A 25,055-nucleotide genomic window follows, 5' to 3' on the forward strand; every position below is an offset into this window, starting at 1 on the left:
GATAAAAGTCAACGGCATGGAAATCCACTTATTTCAAGATCTGGCCAGAACAACGCCGGCAAAGAGTAGGCCAGGTGACTAAGGCATTGACTCAAGCCCAGACCTGATACAGATGGACCTTTCCATTCAGGATGGTCTTCATGTGGCCGGGCCACCAACACTGCATCACCACATTAGAGGAAGGGCTCAGGACACTAAACAGAGGAGGATGGGGAGACTCCCCGGAGGACGAGGCAGGATACCCCCTCGTGTGCGCCTGAAAGAGAAACCCTGGGAATGGAGGAGAGTACGAGAATCAAGGGCTAAAAGGGAACCTCCACGTGGACCAAAAGCGCAAATGTCTATGTCTCCAGCCGACACAAAAGACGAAGTATGAAACGGGAGCCTTTGGGCCTGCTATACCTTTCAAGGGTAGGTGGTCTTGGAGGATGTGTGGCGCTGAAGCACTGGGGGCTTCCTGGATAAGGGAGGATCGGCCGAGGCGGTGGGAGGGATGGTATGGGCGGTTGGAATCAGGGAAGGGCACAGATGTGTTTGACCCGCACAGTTATTCTCCGGGTGATTAACGAGACTCGGCACCCATGGCTAGGAACATGGGATGCGGACGGTGAGCTGAGTTTAGCCGGAGGGGTTGGGGACAGGGGAGGGTGGAGGTTTGGGGGACAGAAAGGGAGGGGGTCGCTGCAGCGCAATCACGCTCAGGTCAAAAAAGGGGACGGGTACTATGCAGGGGATTCGATTGCTCTCATTGAATGTTAGAGGGTTAAATACGCCCATCAAAAGGAGAAAGGTAGAGGGACTCTTGCAAGAAGTGAAACCCGAAATTGTGACCTTCCAGGAGACGCACATTAGCTGGAAAGATAAACACAAATTTCGGATAAGAGGTTATCCACATGTATTACAAGCGAACGACCAGGGTAAAACGAGAGGGGTCCTCCTTGCTTTCCGAGAGCTAACTGATCTGAGAATATTGGAGACAATGGTAGATAAAGAAGGCAGGTTTCTCTTGGTGCAGATTCAATGGGGAAGCAAAGGATCGACTATATATGGGCGCCTACAAACCTGACCTGATGGGTCAGGTATATAAGATGGGACTGCGGCCTATAACACTGTCGGACCAGGTAGTGTGGGATGCTTTTAAAGCAACCATACACGGAGAACTGATAGCAGAGAAAGCACAGCAGGACAAGCAAACGAGGGCATTACAAGCGGATTTAGAACAATGCTTAATGGGGGTGATGGCTAGAATGGAAACAGACAAAGGGGTAATGCTTAAGAGAGAATACGACACCTTAAGGGCCAAATCAGCATTCTGCAAACTAAACAAGCAGAAAAAAATCACTACTCTTTTTGAAGCAGAGATACTACGTCCGGGTGAACAAAGCGGGCCGACTCTTAGACCGGCAAATAAGGAAAAAAGAAATATCTAGAGCGATCCTTCGCATTCAAACTACCCGGGGAACAGTAACCTCGGTATCAAAGGAGATTATACAAACCTTTGTGGAGTATTACTCAGCTTTGTACTCCTCGGATGCCCCGAATACGGAAAGAGGCATATTTGAGATCATGCCCATGGAATAAGATAAACCAAAGTGAAAGAGAGACCCTGGGAGGCGAGATCACAGAGGACTAGGTTCGAGCAGCAATCTAATCCCTACCACCAAATAAGGCCCCCGGCCTAGACTTTTTTCCGGCACTGTTTTATTAGGAATTCCAAGATATTCTCACCCCGATATTGACATCCCTATTCAATTCCTTTGCCACGACGGGACACGTCTGCCGGAACATGGAGGAAGCGAAGGTGTTCTGTTCCCCAAGCCGAACAAGGACAAAACCCAGTGTGGCTCGTATCGTCCGATCGCATTAATAAACCTAGATGCGAAAGTCTTCACCAAAATAGTAGCGTCTCGGCTTGACAAAATAATCCCGGAGTTGATCCATCCTGACCAAGCAGGACTTGTTAAGGGGTGACAAACGTTCGATAAAAATAGCCGAATGTGCCACTGAGTAGAAAACGTAAACAAGACATGCCTCTCCGTGGGGGTATTGGCTCTGGATACGGAGAAGGCCTTCGACCACGTAGAATTGTCTTTTCTATTCCTCACTATGGGGTTCGGACCAGGATTTCTTTGCTTGGTCACAGTCAGTTATGGGTCATTATCGCTACGCTTAGCCATAATGGACATATTTCACAGATGATACGGGTGTTGAGGGGCACCAAAAAAGGTTGCCCGCTATCCCTGGTGTCATATGCAGTAAATTTAGAACCTTTGCTAATGAAGATCAGGCAGGAGACAGTGATAAAAGGGATTATGTTTGGGGGATGGAGCGCAAGGTGATGGACTTCGCTGATGATCTACTGGTGGTTCTGATCAATAGGAGTACCTCACTTCCGAAACTGTCGGCCCACCTGGGGGAATTCGGTTAATCAGCAGGGCTGGAGATTAATACTCAAAAATCGGAAATAATGTTCCTTGAGGGGGAGAGGGTGCCAGCGTCAAGCCTGGTAGATACCGGTCCGTTCTTACGAGCAGACGAAAACTCCAATATTCGGGGTGGCGATAACTAAGACCCTGAAAGGGATGTATCAGGCAAATAATCCCCCTATACTAGATACGATAAAGACATGGTTGGAAGAACGCAGTCAACTAAATATCTCTTGGATGGGCCGGATTAACACCATCAAAATGATGGTCCCAGCCCTCGCGGTCCCACAGAAATTGTTCAGGTCCTTGAATAGACTAGTTCGAAAATTCATCTGGCAATGGAAAAGGTTGCGGGTGGCATGGAAGACTGACAGCCCCAGCGGGCTGCGGCGGGATAGGGGTGCTCAACTTCCAAGTGTATTATCAGGCTGCCCAACTGAGGGTCATACAGGAATGGTTTAGTGGGACACCGGTTAAGATTTGGCGAAGGATGGATTGAGCAGTGGCGGGAAGGCCCCTCGACAAAGTCCTGTGGTGCCCAAGAATTCATAGACTTCCCAATATGTATAGAAGCCGGATAAAGGGCTTGGTGGGGGATACTTGGTATTCCATGGTCAAAATAACAGGAATTACAACCTTCCCGTCCCAGTTTATGCCCCTGTTGTGCAATCCTCACGTTACCCCGGGCCTGGGGAAGGCAGCGTTTGTCAAATGGGAAGAAACAGGTTGTCTGCGAGTGAGAGATATGAAGGAAGGGCAGGAGGTCAGATCATTTTACGAATGCAAACAGGTCATCGTGTTACGTGAGGAGGATAGGCTCCAGTGCGCACAGATAAGGCACTGGTTGTCGGCCCTGGGTATGAAGCATGCTATTGTCAGGGAGCACAGGCCACTACAAAAATACCTGCTTACGAACTCGGCCAAATCGCCAGATGATAAGCAATCTGTATAGAATATTCTCCCTGCTCCCGGTCCCAGTCACAGTGGGCCTATATGAAACAATTGACGAATGTCCTGCCCCACCTGAACTCGGAAGAGCAATGGTGGGAAGTGTGGCAGAGGATTCCAAAACTAATGAGGGGGCTTTAGATCTGGGAGATATGGATTAGGGTCATGGTACATTGGCACCTAACTGCAGAGAAATTACAAAGGTTCCAGGGCATGCTGGTGAGGTTGTAATGAGGTTGGTACATGGGTACACATATGGTGAGCGTGCCCGGTCCTCAAACTGTTCTGGGAGTCGGTTAACGGGAATGCAATCTATTTTTCGGCTCACAAATACGAAGAGAGTGTGGGGAAGCGCTGTTTGGGCTGGGAGAGGGGCTGGCCATCCTCCCGTCCAAACCTCAGAAAAAAGCGTACATGATTTCAAGTGTTGCAGCGCTCTCCTTGATACCCCAAAAATGGAAACAAGCGGGGCACCCTCGGAACAAAAATAGATAGCAAAAATCTGGCATTATGCTTCATTAGAATGGGTCACATATGCTATTCAGGGCGAGTATTCCAAATTCAAGGATGATTGGGACTTGGTCCTGGACTTTCTCCATAAAGACTTCAGAGCACAATGGTGCCCCCACAGAGAATCCACCTGCTGGACATACTGTGAACATTGGCCTCCATGGCTAGCCCATTGCGAAGTTACGCATGCAGAGTTTGCAGCGAACCGGGGGAGGGATGGGAGAGTGGGGGGGAATTGGGGTGGGGTGCCGATTGGGACTGTTACTGTTAAAAATTGTTTAAATGCCAATAAAAACAAAGTAAAAAAATAAATCATAAAAAAACCACAAAAAAACAAGAGGGAGATCTGAGCTAGACCCAGATGTCCCCAAGAGACTCAGCAAGCAGCTTGAACAAGAGACTTGGGAACTCCAATAGGGCAGATGTGGTTCTCAAAGCTACGGTCCAGATCCATCAAGGCCCAGAGAAATACATTTTCCAAGCTCAACATATAAAACAGCCACACCAGATCCACATTCCACAATCCTTATGCAGAAAGGAGGGCCTCACTCTCAATGTCACCTTCTCTTTGGAAAAAAACAAATAGGGAAGTCAAACAGACGATGCCTGGAGCTCACTCACCCGACTCGTGGAAGTGATGGCAATCAGGAAAATCACCCTAATGTTGAGCAATCTAAGAGAACAGGAATGAAGGAGTTCAAACTGAGCATCCATAAGAAATGTTAAAAATAAATTCAAATCTCACGCCGGAACCACAAACTGGCAGAGAGGAAATCGGTCACACAAACCCCCCCAAGAACTGCATAACAGTGAGAATTGTGAAAAACGAGTCCTGTTCTGGGGATCTCTTTAACACAGAAATAGCAGCAAGGCAACTCTTCACAGTGCTAATCTGTAGGCCCGCTTGGGCCAAGGAAAGTAGAAAATCTAGCACAGAGGACAGGAGCAAAGTCTCTCTCCTAGCAACAAAGGTTTTGTCCGTCAAAAGGCATGTTTAACAGCCTCGTCTGAACGCCGGCTGCAAAACCTGATATCCTGTAATGCGCGTGCGAAAATGAGCTAAAACATGGCGCCGGTGCGCGGCCATTTTGGACATTCACTTCCAAACCGCAATGAAAGTCTACATTTCTGTGAGCTCAGTTAGAAGGTAGGCATGAATTCTGCAATGGTTGCAATATTATGTTATGAAACAGAGGAGCTCACTGAGAAGGATGGTTGTTGTATTGTTCTTTCAAGGACAAGGCGAGACCGGAGTCAGAGACGTGCAAGTGCACTGATTAGGGGGGCTGGGAACAAGCGTGCGGCAGACAAGCTGGGTTTTTCCACTACGGTCTGGATTTATCTGCTCGTTGCCACTCATGCTTGCTGTCTGTCCTTTGGCCGGGGACAGTTTGCAACCTATGAGAGGCAGGGATTTGTCCTTCTTAAGAAGAGAGGTATCCTGATGCGAATACAGAGAATTGGAACTCCAGGTGATGAAGTCTCACTGAGAGTGAGGACGCTCCGCTCCAGACATTGTTAGTACATGTGATCTCTCTACCTACCTGCCTCAAGATTGGGTAGTGTCGTCGTGGCTGTGATGAAGATTTCTCCTAAAACTGCACTAACGGTGATGTGGACCCTTTCTAACTATCATTTTTTGTGTGTCTATGTATAACCAATTGCATTTATTCCAATAGTTATCTGTATGTTTATTATTTGTGTGAATAAAGAGCCTATAAAGAGCCAATTATATTCCAATCGCTGGTCTAGGTGTTATTATTGCCTTCCTGAGTCCAAGAACATTTGGTCCGTTTAATAGGGTGAGTAGTCCTGAAGTCATTACACGTGTCCAAAAAGCAAAACATGTCCATGGCTAAGAATGGCGCCTGACCACTGTGCCCATCCCTCATCTATCCCTCAGGGATGCAATCCGTTGCATTGGCTACTGATGACCAGAGGTCCAAGGAGAATTTTACCATGGCACAAGAGGGGTTCACGGCCAACCGTGCTAGAGTGCATGACGCAATCGCCTTTTTGCCCCACGCCTCAAACCTCTTGCTCTCCCTGTCTGGTGGAAGGGAAGGGAAGGGAAGGGAAGGAACGGAACGGAACGGTAGAGGTCTTCAGGCTCGCTATTGGGCCTGAACCACCAGGCTTTCAGGTGTAGCTTGGGTGGAAAATATAGCTGGGTCTGACGGAGCGGTACTTCCTCGCCAAGTTCCTGTCCACTGCTAAAACAGATGCAAGTTTTTCCCACACTTCTAATGCCAGGGGGTCTCCACCACCAGATTAAAGGGCAGGAGTGATTCCTTCTTTGGGGCATCGTCCAGAATTTCATCTTGAACTCTGGACCTGGACACAGCCCCAGAGCCGAGAGTATCAGCCACCTTAGCCATCAAGCGCTGGAAGGCAGCCTGAGGCTTACTTGTGGTTGAATCTGGTTAGATGTCAAACTCAGGAGAAGTGGCTAGGCCCCTGGCTCATTGCAGGTCCTCTGCCAGGTCCAGCACCGACTGACCTCCCCCACTAAAATTCTTCCAGGAAGTCTCTCACCTTCGTAGAACCCATGGGCTCAAGTCCAAAAGGGACTTGGTCACCCTTCTCATTGTAGATGTCATACATCTTAGACCTAATCCATGCCGACTACACCACTGCCAGCGCAGGCCCGAGCCCTTAGGCGTGCAGGAGTTGTCTTCTGAGGGTACCCTGCCAATCGCGTAAGACGCGGTGGGACCCATTTTATGCCGTAGCCAAAGGCGACAGCGCTGCTGCCTGCGCCACAGATGCCGGAGCCACCGGCACCTTGGCGAAGATGTCAAGCATCTTCAGGCGGAAAGCTCTCCCATTCCTCCGGCGTGGAGGACTGGGTTGGAAAAGGCACCTGTGACGGCCGCTCAGGGGAACCCTTAGAGCGGTGTGGTGATGAGAGGACTCACTTCAATACCGTGAGCTCTTCCGATGCTTCTTTTTCTTTTTCTGCCGGCCACAATCCGCACACAGCTGGAATTCGGAGGCCTTTGACAGAGTCAGCATGGCGTTTTCAAAAATAAATAGCTTGACGAGCGGGTTTCTGATTAGGGAACATAGTGTGTGGAAAAAAGGAACTGAGGTCATGGGGAACTGCACCGCTATATATGTTGCCCCGATGTCATATCTGGTGAGGGGCACATAGAGGCGCCGGATGGAACCGATGTAGAGCCGCGTTGTGCCCCCTGGCGGCTGAAAGGTTTCTGGAGAACAGATGCGCTCGGATAGTGGTATCATAGATGAGGAATCCATGGCAGGAAAGAATCCATTAGAAACCTTGGGAAGTCAGAAAAAGTTCTGACAAAAAGAAGTGAAGGGGGAACATTGCATATTCTCCAGGAGATGAAGGAGGAGGTAATATGAGAAACTGAGGAGGAGAGAGGGAAGAATGTTAAGGGACTAGGAGAGCGGGTATTAGAGCAAAAAGGGGAGAAGAGAATTAAGACTGAGGCGGTAGGCCCGAAGATAAATAAGTAGACAAATATCTAAGGGCAACGATTTGTGGGGACTAAACCTGAGGCGAGACACCGAGGTGGGAAAAGAGATTCGAGCAGGTGGCCAGAGGACCATAATCCTGAAAGAGGAAGCAGGTGGGGAACCTAGTGAGAAGCCTGCCCAAGCATCAGGGCAGCCTCCTATTATCCTCTGGCTCTAGCTCAAATCCATCTCAGAAGTCCCATCTCTCAAGACCCGACTTACAGAATCCATAAACAAGCTCCATGTACAAGGGCTAAGAGTCGAGGAGAAAAGACCCTGGGAACTGTGGGAAACATGTTGTGGGACCCTTTACACCAGAGACTGAGTTCTTGAGAGAAGAGACTCCCCTCTCCCCCATAAAAATTATGAAAAGTAGGGTGCAGGAACCCCTTAAATCCCAGGACAGTGAGAGCCCAAGTATTGCGTGTATTTGCTGGTCAACATCCAGCCTCTCGATTTACTGGCAGATCATTTACTTTTTTGAGTGACATTTTCATTCAAGAACCGCCCTGGTAACTTATTTTAATTAACACACTATTTGTTTATTTTACACCTGGTACATTTGTTAATAAAACACTTTGTTAACGCTATTCTCTTTTCTGGCATATGTGTCGATCAATGTCAACATTGTGATATGACCGTGCCCTCGCTCAACCTGTTTCACAAGTCATGCTCTAGAGATTTTTGTTATGTGAGTAACTGAAGACAAAATGTCTACCAATAAGGGACAGTGTCTTGATACATTAGATCAGAGAGTAATAAGTAGGAGGGTGCTGTGTAATAGGTCAGTAGAAAGGTAGGTTAGCAAGGGAGATTTTCAGATAATGTGATTTACCTTTTTGGTCTGGCTAGTGAAAATATTTAAACAAAGAAACTAGTGAAAGAAATACCAATTCAGAAAAGCACATTTACTGTGGCACTTGCCCGAAACATCCCAAAATGAAGGAATGTGGGGGAATCAGTTGGCTCTGGATGGAATGCCACATGCTGTCAAGTACAAAGGAGGAGTTCAAGCAATGACAATTCTTTGAAGTGGACAGCAATAGATATCAAAATTAATAAATGTGATCTCTTTGATGGTCTTCATTAAGCCAATAGCCACATCAATGATGCCTCTCAGACTGGGACTAAGGACATTTGCCATCATCATGCACAAACAAAGACTGGTAGCCATGTGCATTGCGCAAACTAACACCAGAATTATGAAGGGTCTCTTAGTAATACTAATTTATCAGTTTTGAAATGCTGTCAAAGCAAAGATGAATCTTCGGAGTGGGCAACTACACTGTGAATGTAATAACAGGGATAGACAGTTTGTATTTTAAATCTCCCAAGTGCCTAGAGGCAATTCAATTTTAGTGTGTTCTATACATAATAGCCCCCATACAAAGTGGAAGAGCATTAACATTAAATCTCAGGAAACAATTGGATTACAGTGCATAAGAGTGAGTGTTTGGCCGAGTGTGGCCACGCATTGACTTTCCTGCTGTGTGCTTCTCGTTTTCAGAGTCTGTCCACTCTGCCTACTTTGAAAGGAGGAGCCGGCTGATTAAAACACTCGCCACTAGCAGATCATGGCGGAGTGTTTGGCGGAGTGTTTTGCCCAGTGTTCGGCCAGAGTGGAGAATACCAGTGAATAGGAAAGTGGAGTTTGTTCCGTCAGCTGCAATCTGCAACCTAAACATTCTCGCTTGGATTGACAGCAGCCTCACGGAAAAATCGCGGAGGGGGTGCCGCGACTGTAGGTTGGATCAACAAAAAATTATGGGAGGAGTTAATGGAAATGGAAACGGACAGTGCAGAAGAGCATCCGACGGGCTGTGTTCCGATAAGCGAGGTGAGTGATGCCAACTCTGGCATAAGTACTAACATCCAACCTCGACTTTGCCTATTGAACTCAGTGAATGTTATAATCACTGCCATCATGGCATCTCCATGCATGATGGCGACTGTGCCCAAATCCATCCTTGCAGCCTCCGCAGCGTGTGTACCGTCTACTCCATCCGCTCAAACTCCTGCTCAGACAACCCCAGCATTAACGAAATGCATCCCTCCACTAATTATTCCATTGACAAACATCCCATATGTCTCTTCATCATTGAGAGAGCAGGAGACGATGCTTATTTTGAATGAACGAAATGTAACCCAAAATCCAACTTAACCTTTTGAGGCGGGGGAGGTTCTATATCACCTGAAAATGGTGAACTTTTTAACAAGGGATTCAAACTGCATCCACATCGACAACTGAGCAGAGGTGAAATTACTCAGTTGGGGGGCTTGACAGCTTCACTAAAGCAGCCCATCACAGAGTTGAATCCTTCCAACTCATTATCTGCCTTGACCCCCCTCCCAGAGTGATGTGTAGATGGAATCAACCCCATGGTTCTTGGAACAACGCCATGGGTGGTGGGTGGGAGTGTCTCTCGCGCTGGTAATCAAGAAATGATGGTCGGTGGAAAGACACAACTACGTTGCATCCCCCAGAGAAAACTTTCCATACCATATCACTTACCTGAAAAATCTATTTGGAAGCCGGGAGGCTCTGTGACCTTGCGACACAATTGGGAGGACAAACGACAGACTGTCCATGGATGTGCCCATTATTCCGGCCCGTCCAAATCTGGGAGGCTATTAGGATTGGTAGTCTCCGACCATCTGCCTCCTCGTTGGAAGAGCTACAAGATCGCCCAAAACACACCAACATGAGGGTCGCTCCCATTTCCACCACTATGACTCCGTGTTAAGGTCAATCCTCCACTCCTCAGAGTGGAGTCCCCCAAGTTAGCGGAAATGTTGTTATCCAGCATGAGACATCTCTACTTATTCACACACAAAGCAAAGCAGCTGCAACGCAATCCGACAAAATAGATTGTGAAGCTTCAACGCAAGAGCACTGTGTGGAGGCCAACATGGAGATGAATTTCACCATAATTACCACACTAACTTCAGTTCTGACCCCGTTCATGAAATTGCATGAACAGATGGCTGAACAGCTAAAGGATCAAACAACTGTGTTGGCTATGCTCACATCAAAAGTGATATTTGTGGCAGTATTCGTCTCTGCCATACAAAAAGACATAGATGCAAGTCAAACTAAGGTGGCTGCCTTGCTCCATTCAATCTTGCATCCAGTCATCAAAGAAAGAGAGGACCGGAGACTGTCGAGACGCCTAGACTCAGTAGACACCAGGGGGTTACCAGAGGTCAGCTTGGATCAAACCGTGAACCCATTTGAAGTTGTGGCACCTTCTCTGTCCAAGACTAAACAAACTCAGAAGCCAGAGACTGACCAAGTATTAAGGTCAAACCAGCAGATAGCATGCAAGGTGAACCCCTTACATGAAGGAGTAGCGTCAGATATTGGCAACCACCCTGCTTGTGAATTTTGTGTAATAACAGACAACCAGAGAGAAACTCTCCCTGTACAATTGTCGCAACCTCAAATTCCACAAAAACAACTGTGCCCAATCTTCATTAAAGGCCCAGGCATGATAGAGCACAAATCGAAAAAAAACCGGGCAAAGTTTAAAAAAACAAAAGAATAAAGTTGGAATGACCCAACTGACGTCTTGAATTAGTTCACCAACACAAAAAGCAAAAAATCAGAATTCGACTAAACAAAAGGCAACGGTCGCCGTGAGGACATTAAATGATAAATTATCAGAAAAATCCCTCCGAACTAGTCAAACTATAGAAACCATGCTAAATCGGCTAGCAGCAGGAAAAAACTACTAAAGGAACGGCAATAATAACTGCCCCGCAACTGCCTACAGTAGAAAGAGAGCAAGGACCCAACTGGGTTTCAAAATTTGGGACCACCCTCTCGACTCACTTACTGGACCTCTCAACATATTCTGTTGATGAGGACACCATGGCTGAAGAAGATTTTGAAGAAGCTGACGAGGAGTCGATTGAGGTCTCCACGCTCAAGAGTCAAGATGGAAATGACAAAATGGATCTTAATACAAAACCGGAATGGAAGAGTAGACCCAGGGGTCCATACCATGTACAAATGGCTAGAAAGGCGCTAGATACTCAGCCCGAGAAAGATGGCTCAAAACCGATGGAATCGAAGCCTGCGTGCCTACCTTTGACGACACATCGAATTCAACAACTACCAAATAACTATCAAAAAATCTCTAATTCCATTGTCATTCCAGTTAAAACAGGAGGGCATGAGGAGACTTCTAACATTCAACATGAGGTGAAAACACCTGTGAATTTACCCTTGGCTCTCGATCCAAAAGAAGATGTCAAGGAGTGCCCTAAGAGTAATGCTCCGGCCGGCGTGGACACGTATCGTATTTCACCCCTAAAATTGCCATGCCTCCCCATCTATCATAAGGATAAATTAAAATATGAGGAGAAAGGAGCCTGGCCGAAAAAAAATGGGCAGGACAAGACCAAACATGTGGACTATGAAGATGGCTTGTTGTTGGAAAGAATTTGCTCTGAAAAAGATGGCCTGATTTTAAATCGAGTGAATGTGATTAAGATTATTGCATCACGTGCCCTCTTTGAGACCATTGACATCCAGTGAATTGGCCATAGTAGAGTTCATTGATGAGTATCGATCAGATAGAGTACTCATTTATCCTATGACTCTGTTAATAACCCAGCTGTTAAAGCAAGAAGTCACATAGCTACGTTCACTGGGGTTTGATCTTACACAGCCTATACTTCCATCATACCCATCCAAAGCACTGTAGGCACCAACAAGGGCAAACCATAACCATGTGCAAAACACAAGCCCTACTAGAAGACGCAGGTGGTTGCCGAAGAAAGATTCCAGGAAGAAAACAGCGCACTACAACAAACTTCACGAGAGGCGTTGCCATAGAAACAAAGGGTGGGAAGCTTTGCATCACACCCATTTGCGATATAGACCCGACGCTGGAAGAATTGAGCAATACAGAAGTCCAACACGAAGGGAGGAACGAAGGTCATCGCCAACAGTAGATCCGACCAATATAGGAATTCCTCAAGAAATTAAGATCAGAGGCTATCATCAAAAGGCACGGAAGAAAATTGGAAGTGGTTGATGGGCCTGGTGGTGGATAAGATCAAAATGCCATAGGCCAAGGCCTCACTCACATTAAAGCCCCTGACAATAGCATTATGGAACACAAGGGGCTTTACCCACCTCTTTACTGAAGGGAGTGATAAGATTGAGGACCATGACACATTCTGTATGCAAGAAACCTGGTTGCGTGTTCCAACAATCGTGGAAGGTTATTCCACCCACCTAAATACGGCTGTTAAGGGCGAGAAAGGAAGACCTATGTCAGGGCTCCTCATTCTAATCAAAAATCAACTACAAATCACAATCATCGAAGAATTAGTCCCAACCCCACTAATTCAAATTTTAGTGGGAAAATTATTAGAAACCAACAAAGCCACCATCTACAAACCATTCATTGTCTTCAACTTGTACTGGAATCCTGGAATCATGGAAATCTTGAGGTATCCAGCCCAGATCGAGAAATGGATTGACCATTGTAAGTCAAAGTGGCCTGACCCCTGGTTTGTAATATGTGGTGACTTGAACTCTAATTGCTTTCATAAAGGGGGCAAGCTTATAAATCATGACTATCACAGCCACACCAGGTGAAAAGCGAGGCCACCAATGGATTGCAACTGTGGAAACGAAAAATCTCCACATTCTTAATGGTGCCACTGCGGGAGACATACCTGCAAAAATCACAAGGAGACATTGCACAGAAGGCCAAATTTTGGACTACATCTGCATAACAGAGGAGTTGATTTCTCCCACAAATAGGATAGTAGTGGAACATATGAATGGTAGTGATCACAATTTACTTTCAGTTTCCTTGATGCCAGTCTTAAACACCTGTAATTACATTGATTTAGCTCCAATAGAGGTCCGAATGGGAAGAAATCGAATAAGAATTCCCCCTCCAAAATTGACAGGTCTGGTTAGCAATTTGATCTCATCCGTGACACAGTCAAGCAGAAGGAGCAACTGCAACTTTAAATTACTTGAGTCTCTTCAAATCTTTTGAAACCAAACCAACTCGATCTGGGTTGAGAAATACATCCCATCGCCACGTCTACGACGATCAAGTCGCTCATAAAAAGAAGCTCAAGAGGTAACTACTTAACATCCTAAAACATGATAATTCCCTTTTCCCGACAGTACAGAGACGAAAAGTACGACATTACTACCATAACTGGTTATGCCGCCACAAAAAGACACAAAGGATTCTCGATGCAGACACATTGGGAACTTTGAACATCTCGGCGATGTGGAAACTGATAAATCAGTTGGACACTCCTCAGGATTCTCTGATAATGACTCCCATTTCACCGGAGGCGTGGATTTCGTATTTTGGTTACTTTTTCGATCTATCGGAACAAACTTCAACATCCAGTTTCCCTAACGTCGAGTGGGGTTTGATAGACACCTCAGTAGAAGCAGTTGCGAACGTTATCCAAAAATTGTACCACCCAAGAGCATGTGGCCCAGATGGACTAAGCAATGTGACCCTGAAAGAGGACAAAGCCCAATGGGCCAAATACTTCTCAATACTCTTTGCATACATCACAAAATCTCAAAAAATCCCCACTTCATGGAAAGAGTCCATAATCATTTCTATTCATAAAAAGGGAAGTCGGCTGGACCCATCTAACTATCGTCCGATCACCCTATTGGATGCCCCCAGAAAAATCTTTGGAACCCTTCTACTTAAATCTTTACGGGTTTGGGCAAAATCATCTGGCCACTTGGATCCTTGGCAATCAGGGTTTGTAAGAGGAATTGGAACAGCTCTTTATATCTTCATTCTCAACCTACTCAAGAGTCGCACTGAAAGGAAACAAGAAAAGAAAGTGTATATTGCATTCATCGATATCACACAAGCTTTTGATAGCACATTGTGTCCTTTGCTATGGTCCAAACTCTCACAATGGGGGTGCCCAAATTCGTTATTGGCCCCTATCAAGGATTTCCATCAAAATACCACTGTGAAGAGAAGACTTAATAATGCAGGCTTGTTGACCAGAGCAATATCCACAAAGGTCTAAAACAGGGGTGTCTAATGGCATCAGAACTTTTTTTATCTCTTTATTTCTGATGTAGATTCAACCTTTGCAGACACAAGATCTTTTCGTCCATCATTCGCAAACATGAAAGTGGGAAGACTCATTTATGCGGATGATGTGGTCCTTATAGACCAGACCCCAGTGGGCCAACAAAGACAGCTAGATGCCTTACAGGATTATGTGAGCAGAAACGGTCTTACCATCAATCCGAAAAAATCTGTCATTATGCCCCTGGGTGTCCAAAAAGGGCCAGGTATAGCCAAAAATGTGAACTGGTCTTTGCTATGGGCAAGAATCCCAGTGGTTCAATCAGTCGTATATCTGGGAGTCTGCCTGAACACAAGTAAGATCGATGCCCCGAGGTACCAAGCTCTAACAAAAAAAGCAACACATTTGACATGTCTAGGAAAAATCATACTCAAACGTTACTGTGGATTTAGTCTAATTGCTGTGATTCAATTCTACAAATCCAAGGTCATTCCCATTTTAAAATATGGAGCAGAGACCTCTCTCAACTTTGACACAAAGAGCTGGTCCTAGTTAGAGGGGATCTTCTCGAAAACGACATTGAAACTCCCAAAAAGCACCCCAATACAGGCTGTCAGAATGTGATTAGGTTTGACCTCGCTGATGGCAGTAGCAGAATGGAAGTTGTTTTCTTTCTACAGAAAATGCATAGATGAATCGCGCAAAGGCGGTTTTGTCTGTTTGAAAAAAGCTCTAATCGAACACAAGGAACCGGGATTAATTCAATGGGAAGTGAAATGTCAATCTCTCCTAGCAAGTACAGGGGAATCATCCGATACTTTGATCAACAATCCTGATCAAGTTAAAAAGAAACTAACCTCTCAGGATTGGTTCAGAACAGAAGAGGAAATATTACTCTACAGAGTTTATGGCAAGTCGTGGGAAGACATTAGGAAACCAAATTCCTTACCAGGTTATCTCCAAGTATTTCCTCACTGGTTCTTTAGAGACCAATTGTTTAGATTCCGATTGAACCTACTACAGACGAGAGAAACGTCATGGCTAAGTTCTACTGAGACAGGTTCTTCCAGTTGCCGACTATGCAAGGAAGCTGACTCAATTGAAAACCTACAACGCCTGGTCATTGATTGCACTGCCCTGTCATCACAACGTGAGCTCCTAATGACTGATGTAATTGTCAAATATGGGCGCAGACCAAAGGATTTATGGTGGAAGATGTTATCAGGTGAAAAAACACCAATAACTCTGGCCTTGGTGAAATTCCTAATTGTCATCCAGAAAAAAACTAGCCGATGGTGCATGAATTCAATAAAAAAAAAAACTAATTTTGCTGTGTTTTACTATGTTCCTTTTGTACCAAAGATGATTTGTGACTAAAGGCCATCAACTGTATAACCATTTAAGTCACGTTAAATATAAAAATTATAATTTAAAAAAAAAAAATAAGGCTCTGAGTTGAAGGAGCTATTGTGGAGCAAATGTTTGCACACAACAGTTGGCAAATGAAAGCAAAAAAGATCATCTCACCTTTATGACTCGAAAGCTCAGATATCGCTTGTTCAACATGATGATCTTGTACTCATCACTGGCGTCATCCATTACGTGCCGCAGTGCCAGCAGTGAAGGAGTATTAGTCAGAATGGCATTGCGCCACACGGGGTCCCCCTCATGAGAGATTACCATCTTCTCCTCGTTGGCAGTGATGGCATCGTAGAGGACAGCAGGGTCGTCATACTCATCCGGGGAGGTGAAGTGGTCCTGTAGGCCAAAAACAGAACATCTTAAGTTGGGGGTGGTTGAGTATACAAAGAAAAGTTTGCTTACTTGTATTAATTCTCTAGTAAGGGTACCCTTTCTAGATTCACATGATTAGGACAATTCACTGCACCACCAAAGCATCTGTTGACACCTTTGGTCAAATTTAGCACTATTTCTTTTGTACATGAAGTCCCATATATTAGTTTGATGAGGATAGTTCCATAGCCACCCAATTTCTTGCATATTAGTTCATGTGGAGTAACAGCCGTGCAAGCAAAGTCGTCACTTTGTGTACCTGTTAAGAGGCACTGATACTCCAATGAGGAGAGCAGAATTGCATGTAGTATTTCATTTTTGGAGGTTCTGCCGTTTTATTTTATGTGACTACTAAACATTTTGCATCTTTCCAGGACCTTTGACAGATGAACTTAACTCCTTCTGCCACTGCCACCATTTTTTTTAAAGAATATATTGGCAGTGTAGCCCATATGGTTACTAGGACAGGGGTGCTTGTTAAGCCCACCATTTGCCTTGGATGATTTAATCCCCCTGCATTGGTTTTAGGTAGAAGGCAGGTAGCAACTGTAATTTAGTTTTGGCTCCATCAGGGGTGCTAGCCATTTACTACGTTAGTAGCTCCATATGTTTGTAGTAGAGGTGTATTTAATTTTACCTAACCACTGCTGGCTTTTATAAATACACTGGTTCCATCGAAGCCATTGGAGTACTAATGTATTTTTTTAATCCTGCTCTGTGCCATTTTGTTTCTTGGCATTACTTTGCTTAGAACACCACAAGGCTGTCATAAATGGATGTTGTACCCTGTGGGCCCACTCTGAGCTCTGCCTGCACACTGCTGTACCTTGTGGGCCCACTCTGAGCTCTGCCTGAACCCTCTTGAGTGGTTTGGGCTGGATTACAGCAGTCTCTGGCCTCAGACATGGCCATTACACATCCTCTGGGGGTGGTGCTGAGTGTCTAGTGGTTTCTGGGGACAACCTGACCCGCTGGCTGTAAAACCCTTTGTTTAAATTCCACTTTGTGTGATTTTAGGGCTGTCTATCTTATGGTGATCGTGTTCTAACACTCAATTCTGTTCAGGTTTTCAGGATTGCAGCAGGCCGACCCGCCTGCTGGAAGGTCTTTACGATCAAGAAGCTGTTGCTGCATTTGTAGGACCAGATATGGCCATAGCAGCTGGTCACGTAGTCCTAGACTTCACTCTGGTTTGGATTTTCAGCTGCTAACTATCCTTCTACTGATGTTTTCTTCTTCCCTTTGGGTGTTCCTTGTTGGTTGGGTCAAACCTCCAATGCTAGGATGGTTTTTGAGCCGTTTTACCACTGGTCCGCTTTTTTACCAGCTGGGTCGTACAACTTGTTGTTGGAAGCTGCCGCCACTTGGGACGGGTGGTGTGACTCTACTACAAGGCTGACCAATGGTGGCTTGCCAGGAGCAACACATGCTGCACCTTTTATGTTGTCCCTTTATTGGCCCAAATAGGCACTCAACATAGAGAGGCTGCAGGAGATGAAGTAAAACCTGCTACAATGCCAGACATCCCTGCCTCCAGGGCTTTCATGATGGCAGGATGATGAAGATAAACAGTGTGCCTACCAGGCACTGCTGCAGGGCTGACCCTTAACCAGGGCCTGGCAATGACTTAGTCAACATCTTTCTGTGATCAGCATCTTATCAGGGTAATGGGGTAATACTGAGTGAGGCAAGTAAAAGTTTTAGTGTGTATTCGTGATGTCTGCTAAAAACAGAATTTGAGGCTTTCAACACAGCATTCATATTCCTTCATTCAGAATGGGGAAGCTGTAATCAGACTCTGCTTAATATAAGGATTTATATACTGCCAGATTGCTGATTTGTGTGCTTTGCAAGCAATTTCTAAAATGCAGTAGTGGTGAAGTCCTCGAAAGCAAAAATTTCATATTTGTATCATCCAGAGTTCAGAAGGTATGTGTGCAGTGCCTACATTACAGAACCAGTTCAAATTGCATCTTTACTGAGTAACCAATGTATATTACTCTGGGGAATTAATGTAATTCCCTCAATTGCATGCAGGGGATCACACATCTTAGAACTTACATGCTGTTGTGTCCTCTGCATGCAATTTTCAACTTTCATAATGTAAATGTAAAGGTGAAGTCTAAGATTAAGCATAACCGCATTATACCTCGATTTTGCACTCCATTTTTACAAAAGTGTAAATGCTGCCTGCAAATTGGGCAGGTGTTAAATATAGGTGAAATCCAATGACTTTAAGCCAGCAGGAAAATGTGCGCTGGCATAAAACAGAGTGGTTTTGCAGAGGGCTAGTCGAGGAGGAAACCTACTTCCCAGATCTCCCACTCTACCTGCAAAATATGACAAAGATTTCCCTGATCAGTAAAGTGAGGCATACAGGCTACGCCTTGGTTTTACGCCTCACTTTACCACTCCAGGACATGAAGAACATGAAGGACATGAAGAATTAGCCCACTGTGTCTCATCTGCCAACATTGGGAGTCCCTATATAGTGTATATTCATAAAATGCCACTCTTAAAAAGGGACAACAAATGTAATGTTTTAGGGGTAAACTACTGTCCTCATACTCCTCTGCAAGTGACTGCCCCATGTTATCATCTAGAATTGGTTTATTGTAGCAATTACCCTGCCATTGTTAGATGTCGCTTTATTTAACAGGATAGATACATTCTCACCAGCATGTCAGATCACCAGAGATTCCAGTAAAATGGACAGACTGCAGGAAAACCAATATTAATGTCCTCCCTTGCTACTGACAGTCACCAGAATAGCTTGGGCCAGGCAGAGCTCTTCACCACAGTAGGAGTAAAAACCTGTAATTATGTTATTGGGTAGTGTATAGCACACCTTCTGCCATTTCATGGTCCTTTGGTGCTCCAGGATCTTCAAGAGCATGAGCTGCAGTATGGGACAAACGTGGGAGTAGAAGGAGCAGAGTGAGGTTGCAATGTTGAAGCATGCACATCTGAAACAGTAGGCCTAGGTGTGAATTATATTGGATTTTTTAAAAAGTTGTCTGAAGCAGTTGTTAGACTGTGCTCCATGTTATATAAAATGTTTATGTGGTGGTCTGTGGTTCCTGACACAGGGGTGTTTAAGCAGAGGCAAATCCAGGATTGTCTAAGAAGTGGGGCCTGAAGCTAATGTAGTTGGGCCCACCTCAGTGAGATGAACATCTGTTAATGGCCACACAGCGCTGCTTAGAGGGCATTTACAGATTTTTGGTTTGCCTTGCCCGTTCAGGCCCGACCCTGTCTATGCCACTGCGTTTAAGGAGAGTTGTGTTGGTGCATCCTTTGTAGTAATGTGTTGGTTACAGAAAGGTAGTGTTTAACAGTTGTGTCATTCCATTGTGTTAATCTGTGTTTCAGTATTGGAGTTGTGTGTCAATGTGTTGTCAGTTTGGGTAAAGGCAACACGATTTAGAGGTGGTTATTGTTTTTTTGATTTATTTGTCTATGTTTCAAACAAACCTTTACAAAAAATAGACATCTATCATAAATTTACATAAGACAAATACGAACACAGTTCAAGTTAAAAAAACATAGTAAACAAACTACGTCAGCAACAATCAATCACATCTTCCATTATAAAATGTATTAAAGTTCTAAAAAAGAGGTGGTTATTGTGCCATATCTTGTTCAGCAGACACCCAATAATAATTGCTTAAAATCGTTTTGACTTTGGAAATATCAGTGGAGGTTACATGTATTTGTTTAAATCCATGCAAATAATTAGTCTCCAGTTGTATGCCTTGTCATACCATATTATACAATGTTGGATTACATCATGCTTGTTCAAGTTATGCTGTGCCAGTGCACACATTCTCGGCCCACAATTTGTAATCAATTGCCAGAAGCCTCCCATCGGACGGCCCACTGACACCTCAAAGACACTGCAACAAGAGCACCATTCAGATGTATATGTGATTATGGTGAAATGCAGCTGGACATGCACCATGAACTGACAAATGAAGTTCTTAGGTATTGATGTGATGGCAGGGATGTTTTTTCGTCACTTCCGTGATCGGGAACCGGCGCTGCAGGGTCCTTTATTTATTTATTTATTTAAACGGAAGGCTGCAGGGGTTTCCCCCGCAGCCCCTGCTCACTATACCATAAAGTATAGTGAGCGGGGCGATGCAGGGGACACCCCCGCAGCCCCCGTTCTTTTTTTTACAATGCTACCACCAAAGATTCAAACATTTGGTGTTGGAATCTTTGGTGGTAGCATTTTTAGAACTTTTGGTTCATGCAAACCTTTGGATGCGGGAAAATCATCCTAAACCGTCCAAGTAGACGCCCTGCTTATGACTTGCTAAGGGACATGGTGCTGGAATGCGATTGCCGGTGCATTGGCCCCGACTGTGTAGGCATGCATGTTGGCCGTCGTATGCTTCTTTGATGGCCGAGGCCATCCAGCAGGATATGGAGGCCTTGGAGGCCTGATAGCCTGGTCCTGAGCCTCCAAAGGTGACAAACAGGGCATCCGATTTGTGGAAGCCCTTGATCCTGTCCAAGTAGAACTTCAGGATATGCCTGACATCCAAGCAGTGCAGCACTCTCTGTGCTTCATCATTAGGATCAGCAAAACACATAGGAAGGACTATTTCCTCGTTTAAGTGGAAAGCAGACGGCACCTTGGGCAGGAATGCTGGGTGTGTCCGCAGGACTACTTTGTCCTTGTGAAAGGTAGTATATGTTTCCGAGGCGACCAGCGCCTGGATCTCGCTGACTCTACGAGCCGAGGTGAGGCCGACCAGTAAGGCCGAGTTGATGGTGACCAGCCTGATGTCCGCGGATGCCATTGGCTCAAACGGTTTGTATGCTAGGGCGCCCAAGACTATGTTAAGGTGCCACACTGGGTGCGGCCTCTTGATGGGCGGGTAGAGCCTTTGCCCGCCCAGTCAAATGTTTCTTGACAATAGGTTTGAAGGATGAGAAGATCCCCTCCTCAGAGTTCCTGTAAGCCCCGATGGCTGCGAGGTATGTACGACAGGTATCTACCTGGACCCCCGAGTGGGCGAGGTGTGCAGAGAAGGAGAGCACGTAGTCCAAAGTACATGCAAGGGGGTCGATTTCCTTGGAGTCTGTCCAGTGGCAAAACCTAGTCCATTTACATTTATAGTGGGCCCTGGTAGCCTTACTCCTAACGCCCTGTATGATCTCCAGATTAGCCTGGGAGAGGCTGAGGTGCCGCGGCATTACCTGCTCAGGTAACACACTGAGGGCTAGTTTCTGAGGCACGGGGTGGATGACCCTGTCCCCCTGCTGCGCCAGAAGATGTGCTAGGCCCGTCGGGAGGTGAATTGGAGGCATCTCCGAGAGGCTGAGCAGCTCCGAAAAACATGGCCTGGACAGCCACCATGGAGCTATTAGAATGATGTTGAGTTGGCGAGACTCCTTGATCTTGCAAATCACTCTGTGAATCAGCGGAGTGGGCGGGAAGATGTAAGCCATCATGCCATTCCACTGAAGCCGAAATGTGTCGCCCAGGGATCCGGGACCCTGGCCCTGCCAGGAGGCGAACTGAGGGCACTTCTTGTTGTGCCAGGTGGCGAAGAGATCCACCTGCGGATGACCCCAACTGTTGAAGATCTCCCGAATAACGAGGTTGTTTAGCTGCCACTCATAATTGTCTGCTCCCAACCTGCTGAGCCTGTCCGCCTCCAGGTTGGATTCCGCCGGGTGGTGGACTGCCGTGAGGTAGATGCCGTTTTCCAGGGCCCACTCCCACATGCTGATTACCAGTCTGCACAGAGGAGGGGACCTGGTGCCTCTACGCTTCTTGACCTAGTACATGCTGGTCAAGTTGTCTGTCTGGATGAGGACAACTTTGCCCCTGAGAAGTGGTAGGAATGCTCGGAGCGCTAGCCAGATGGCATTCGGCTCTAACCAATTGATGTGGTATTCCTGCTCCGGTCGCATCCAGGTGCCGTGGACCGAAAGATCATCCATGGTGGCTTCCCCAGCACTTGAGCGAGGAGTCTGTGGTGATGGTGGCCTGCGGGGTGGGCAGCCGAAAGGGCTTGCCCGTAAGCAGGTTGCAGTCCCTGGACCTCGTGCTAGGTCCGGGTGGAGAGACGGAGGAACGCTCATCATCTCGGATTGAGAGCCCGGCTCCTGGTTCCATGAGGCCGCGAAGTGCAGCTGTATCCGCCTCATCCTCAATCTCATGTGTGGAACGGCCAATAGGACCACCGCCAAGAGACCCAGGAGATGCTGGTACCACCATGCCGAAGTCTCCTCTCTGCTGAGGAAGTGGGTGGTGGCCCTCTTGATGGCCAAGATCTTGTCCTCTGACGGAAATACCTTCTTGCAGCACGTATCCCGGATGAGGCCCAAGAATGTCAGTTTGCATGGGCTGCAGCTGGGACTTCTTGAGATTGAGCGAGAAGCCCAGATCGTGCAGTGTGTTCATAAAGCCATGGGAAGAGTGGTGAACCACTTCCGGAAATGTAGCCCTGACGTGCCAGTCGTTGAGGTATGGGTAGATGTGGAGTCCCTGCGCTCTGAGGGGGGCAGCAACCTTATTCATGAGCCTGGTAAAGGCCCTGGGAGCCGAATTGAGGCCAAAAGGAAGGACTTTGTATTGAAAATGGTAGCCGATGATCTCGAACCGTAGCAAAGAACGATGGGGCTGCCAAATCGGGACGTGTTGGTACGCATCCTTCAGATCCAGGGAGCACATCCCGTCTCCCTTGCACAATGTCTCTGCTATAGAAGCTGGCGTAACCATCTTGAAGGAGAGGTTGAGGGTGGAGAGGTCCAGCACAACTTTCAGGCCCGCCTGGTGGTTCTTCTGAATGGCGAAAATCCTGGAGTAAAAGCCCAAGACTCGTTGGGAGGCTGGGACTTCCTCCACTGCCTGGCTCTCTACGAGCGACTGGATCTCCGCCAGAAGAGTTGCTGTCCCAACATGAGGGAGTGGAGGGGAGGAGGGAGGAGAGGCTGGGATAGGTCGGAGGTACCCCGTGGATACTACAGAGAGGATCCAGGGGTCTGTGAAATTCTGGTGCCAGAAACGTGCATGGAGAGCAAGCCTGCCCCCCACTGGAGACACGTGGACCCGAAGGGGCGTGACATGCCTTCTTTCCCTCGGAGGCTGTCGCAGAGGAGGGGGACTGGAAAAAGCCCTTAATCCCCCCCTTTTAGATGCTTGTGCCGGTTATGAGACGGCGAGCGTCCGGCTGCCTGGATCACGTTCCTGGAAGCCGCAGAACTCTCCATACGTACGCCCCCTGTCGGAGCGCTGCTGTGACTGGGAATACGACTTGGTCGTGGTCTTTTTCAAGATGGATAAAGACTTGGCCGTTTATGAGCTGTTTTTCTTCTTGTCCAGCTCTTCGTCCGTGGTTGAGTGGAAGGGCCCCCCCTCGAACGTTAGATCTAATATGCGTTCCTGGACGTCCGGGTTGAATTTCGTGGCCCGGAGCTAGGCTGTCCGTCTCATGTCTGTGGCGATACAGGTGGCACGGCCAGAGGTGTCAATATGGCCCACGGTGGATTGCATGAGGTCCTGCGCCACTAGCTTGGCCTCTGCCAGCCCCGCCTTAAAACGTGATTGGCTCTGCGTAGGGAGTTCCGGGAGGAAGTCTGCAATTTGCAATTTCCTGCCATACCCTTTGGTTAGCGGCAGCCAGCATGGCATCGGCGTTGGCCTGACGAATATGCAGGGACGCGTTGGAGTTTCTTTCCTTATGCCTCCAAGATCTTCTCCTCCTTGCCTAGTAGAACCGCAGAGGAGGCGGCTGAGGACGACTGAGGCTTGGAGTATAGTGATGCTGCTGCGATCACCGAGGAGTGTGGTCGAGGATGAGCCGAGAGCAAGAGTGTATCCCCCTCCATCTGCCTGTACTTTGCATCAAGGCGTCGATTGACCGGCTGGGCCGAGGGGGGCTTAAGACAACCCTTCTTGGCCAGGGAGACTACACCATTCTGCAGAGGAATCCCCGTTTTGGCAGAGTGGCGTCGCGTGAGGACTTCAGCGTAGAACCCCCTCTGCTGGCTGCTCGACCTCAGGCTGGGGTAGGCCCAGGTATTCCTCCAGGCCAGCAAGACATTCGTGGAAGGCCCTAGCTGAGGATGGGGTGTCCGGATCCTCCTCGTTATCCATGTCCTGCGGATCAAGAGGATCCTGCGGAGGTGGAGGAGTAGCTGGAGCCAGAGGCTGGGGCACAGGGACCGCAATCGGACGCTGAGGAGGCGGCGGAGGCAAGTACGGAACTGCCTGAGGAGTCGGCTGGGGAGCTGGGGCCAGCGGCTGCACCGGGGGCACCAGCGAAGGCGCTTGTGGTGCCGCTAGCATAGTCGGGAGGACTTCCCTAATGGCGTCCTTGAGGATAACCCCCAAGGTGACTTCATGAGCCCGAGGAACCTCTCGAAGAACCCCTCTTCACTGGCCTGAGGGGGCGTAGGGGGTGCTGACGGGGTAGCCAGAGGGTGCTGGTGCCGCTGCATACCCTGCCCGTATGGACGCACTGGGAAGCTGCCCTGCGCATAAGAAGGATAGGCTGTCGGCCACGTACCTGGTTGAGGCCAGTCCCACCTTGACACTCTTTCTTCACCCCACTCTTGGAATGGCATTGGACGGGTGCCTCTATCTGGCGCGGCGGCCATCTTGTCGAGCTACCTGCCACATGCCTGCGACGTGTTGCTCAGCTTGCAGGGTCCAGCCTCCCCCAGGACTCTTGTATGTGGATCACGAGGACTCCCCTGCTCCTCGGGCCTAGGCCCGGTAGGTGCAACACCCTCGACCCGGGGGTAGTAGAGTTGCGTTTAGATGCCCCCTCGGACGTATTGCCGGTACAAGGGTGGAGACCCTCGGATGACAATACAGTA

General features: G+C 47.3%; 1 protein-coding gene across 2 annotated transcripts in view; it reads right to left on the reverse strand.

Annotated features, from left to right (window-relative positions):
- Window positions 1–25,055, reverse strand: part of PCNX3 (pecanex 3) — a 1,956,057-nt gene that overhangs the window by 218,383 nt on the left and 1,712,619 nt on the right. For both annotated transcript variants that reach the window (XM_069644841.1, XM_069644840.1), the window contains one exon: window positions 15,948–16,178. In XM_069644841.1, coding sequence (XP_069500942.1) covers window positions 15,948–16,178 — 231 coding nt within the window. The remainder of the gene's footprint in view (window positions 1–15,947; window positions 16,179–25,055) is intronic.

This window comes from Ambystoma mexicanum, chromosome 2p, assembly GCF_040938575.1.
Source record: "Ambystoma mexicanum isolate Mex_15411 chromosome 2p, UKY_AmexF1_1, whole genome shotgun sequence".
Taxonomy (NCBI): Eukaryota; Metazoa; Chordata; class Amphibia; order Caudata; family Ambystomatidae; genus Ambystoma; species Ambystoma mexicanum.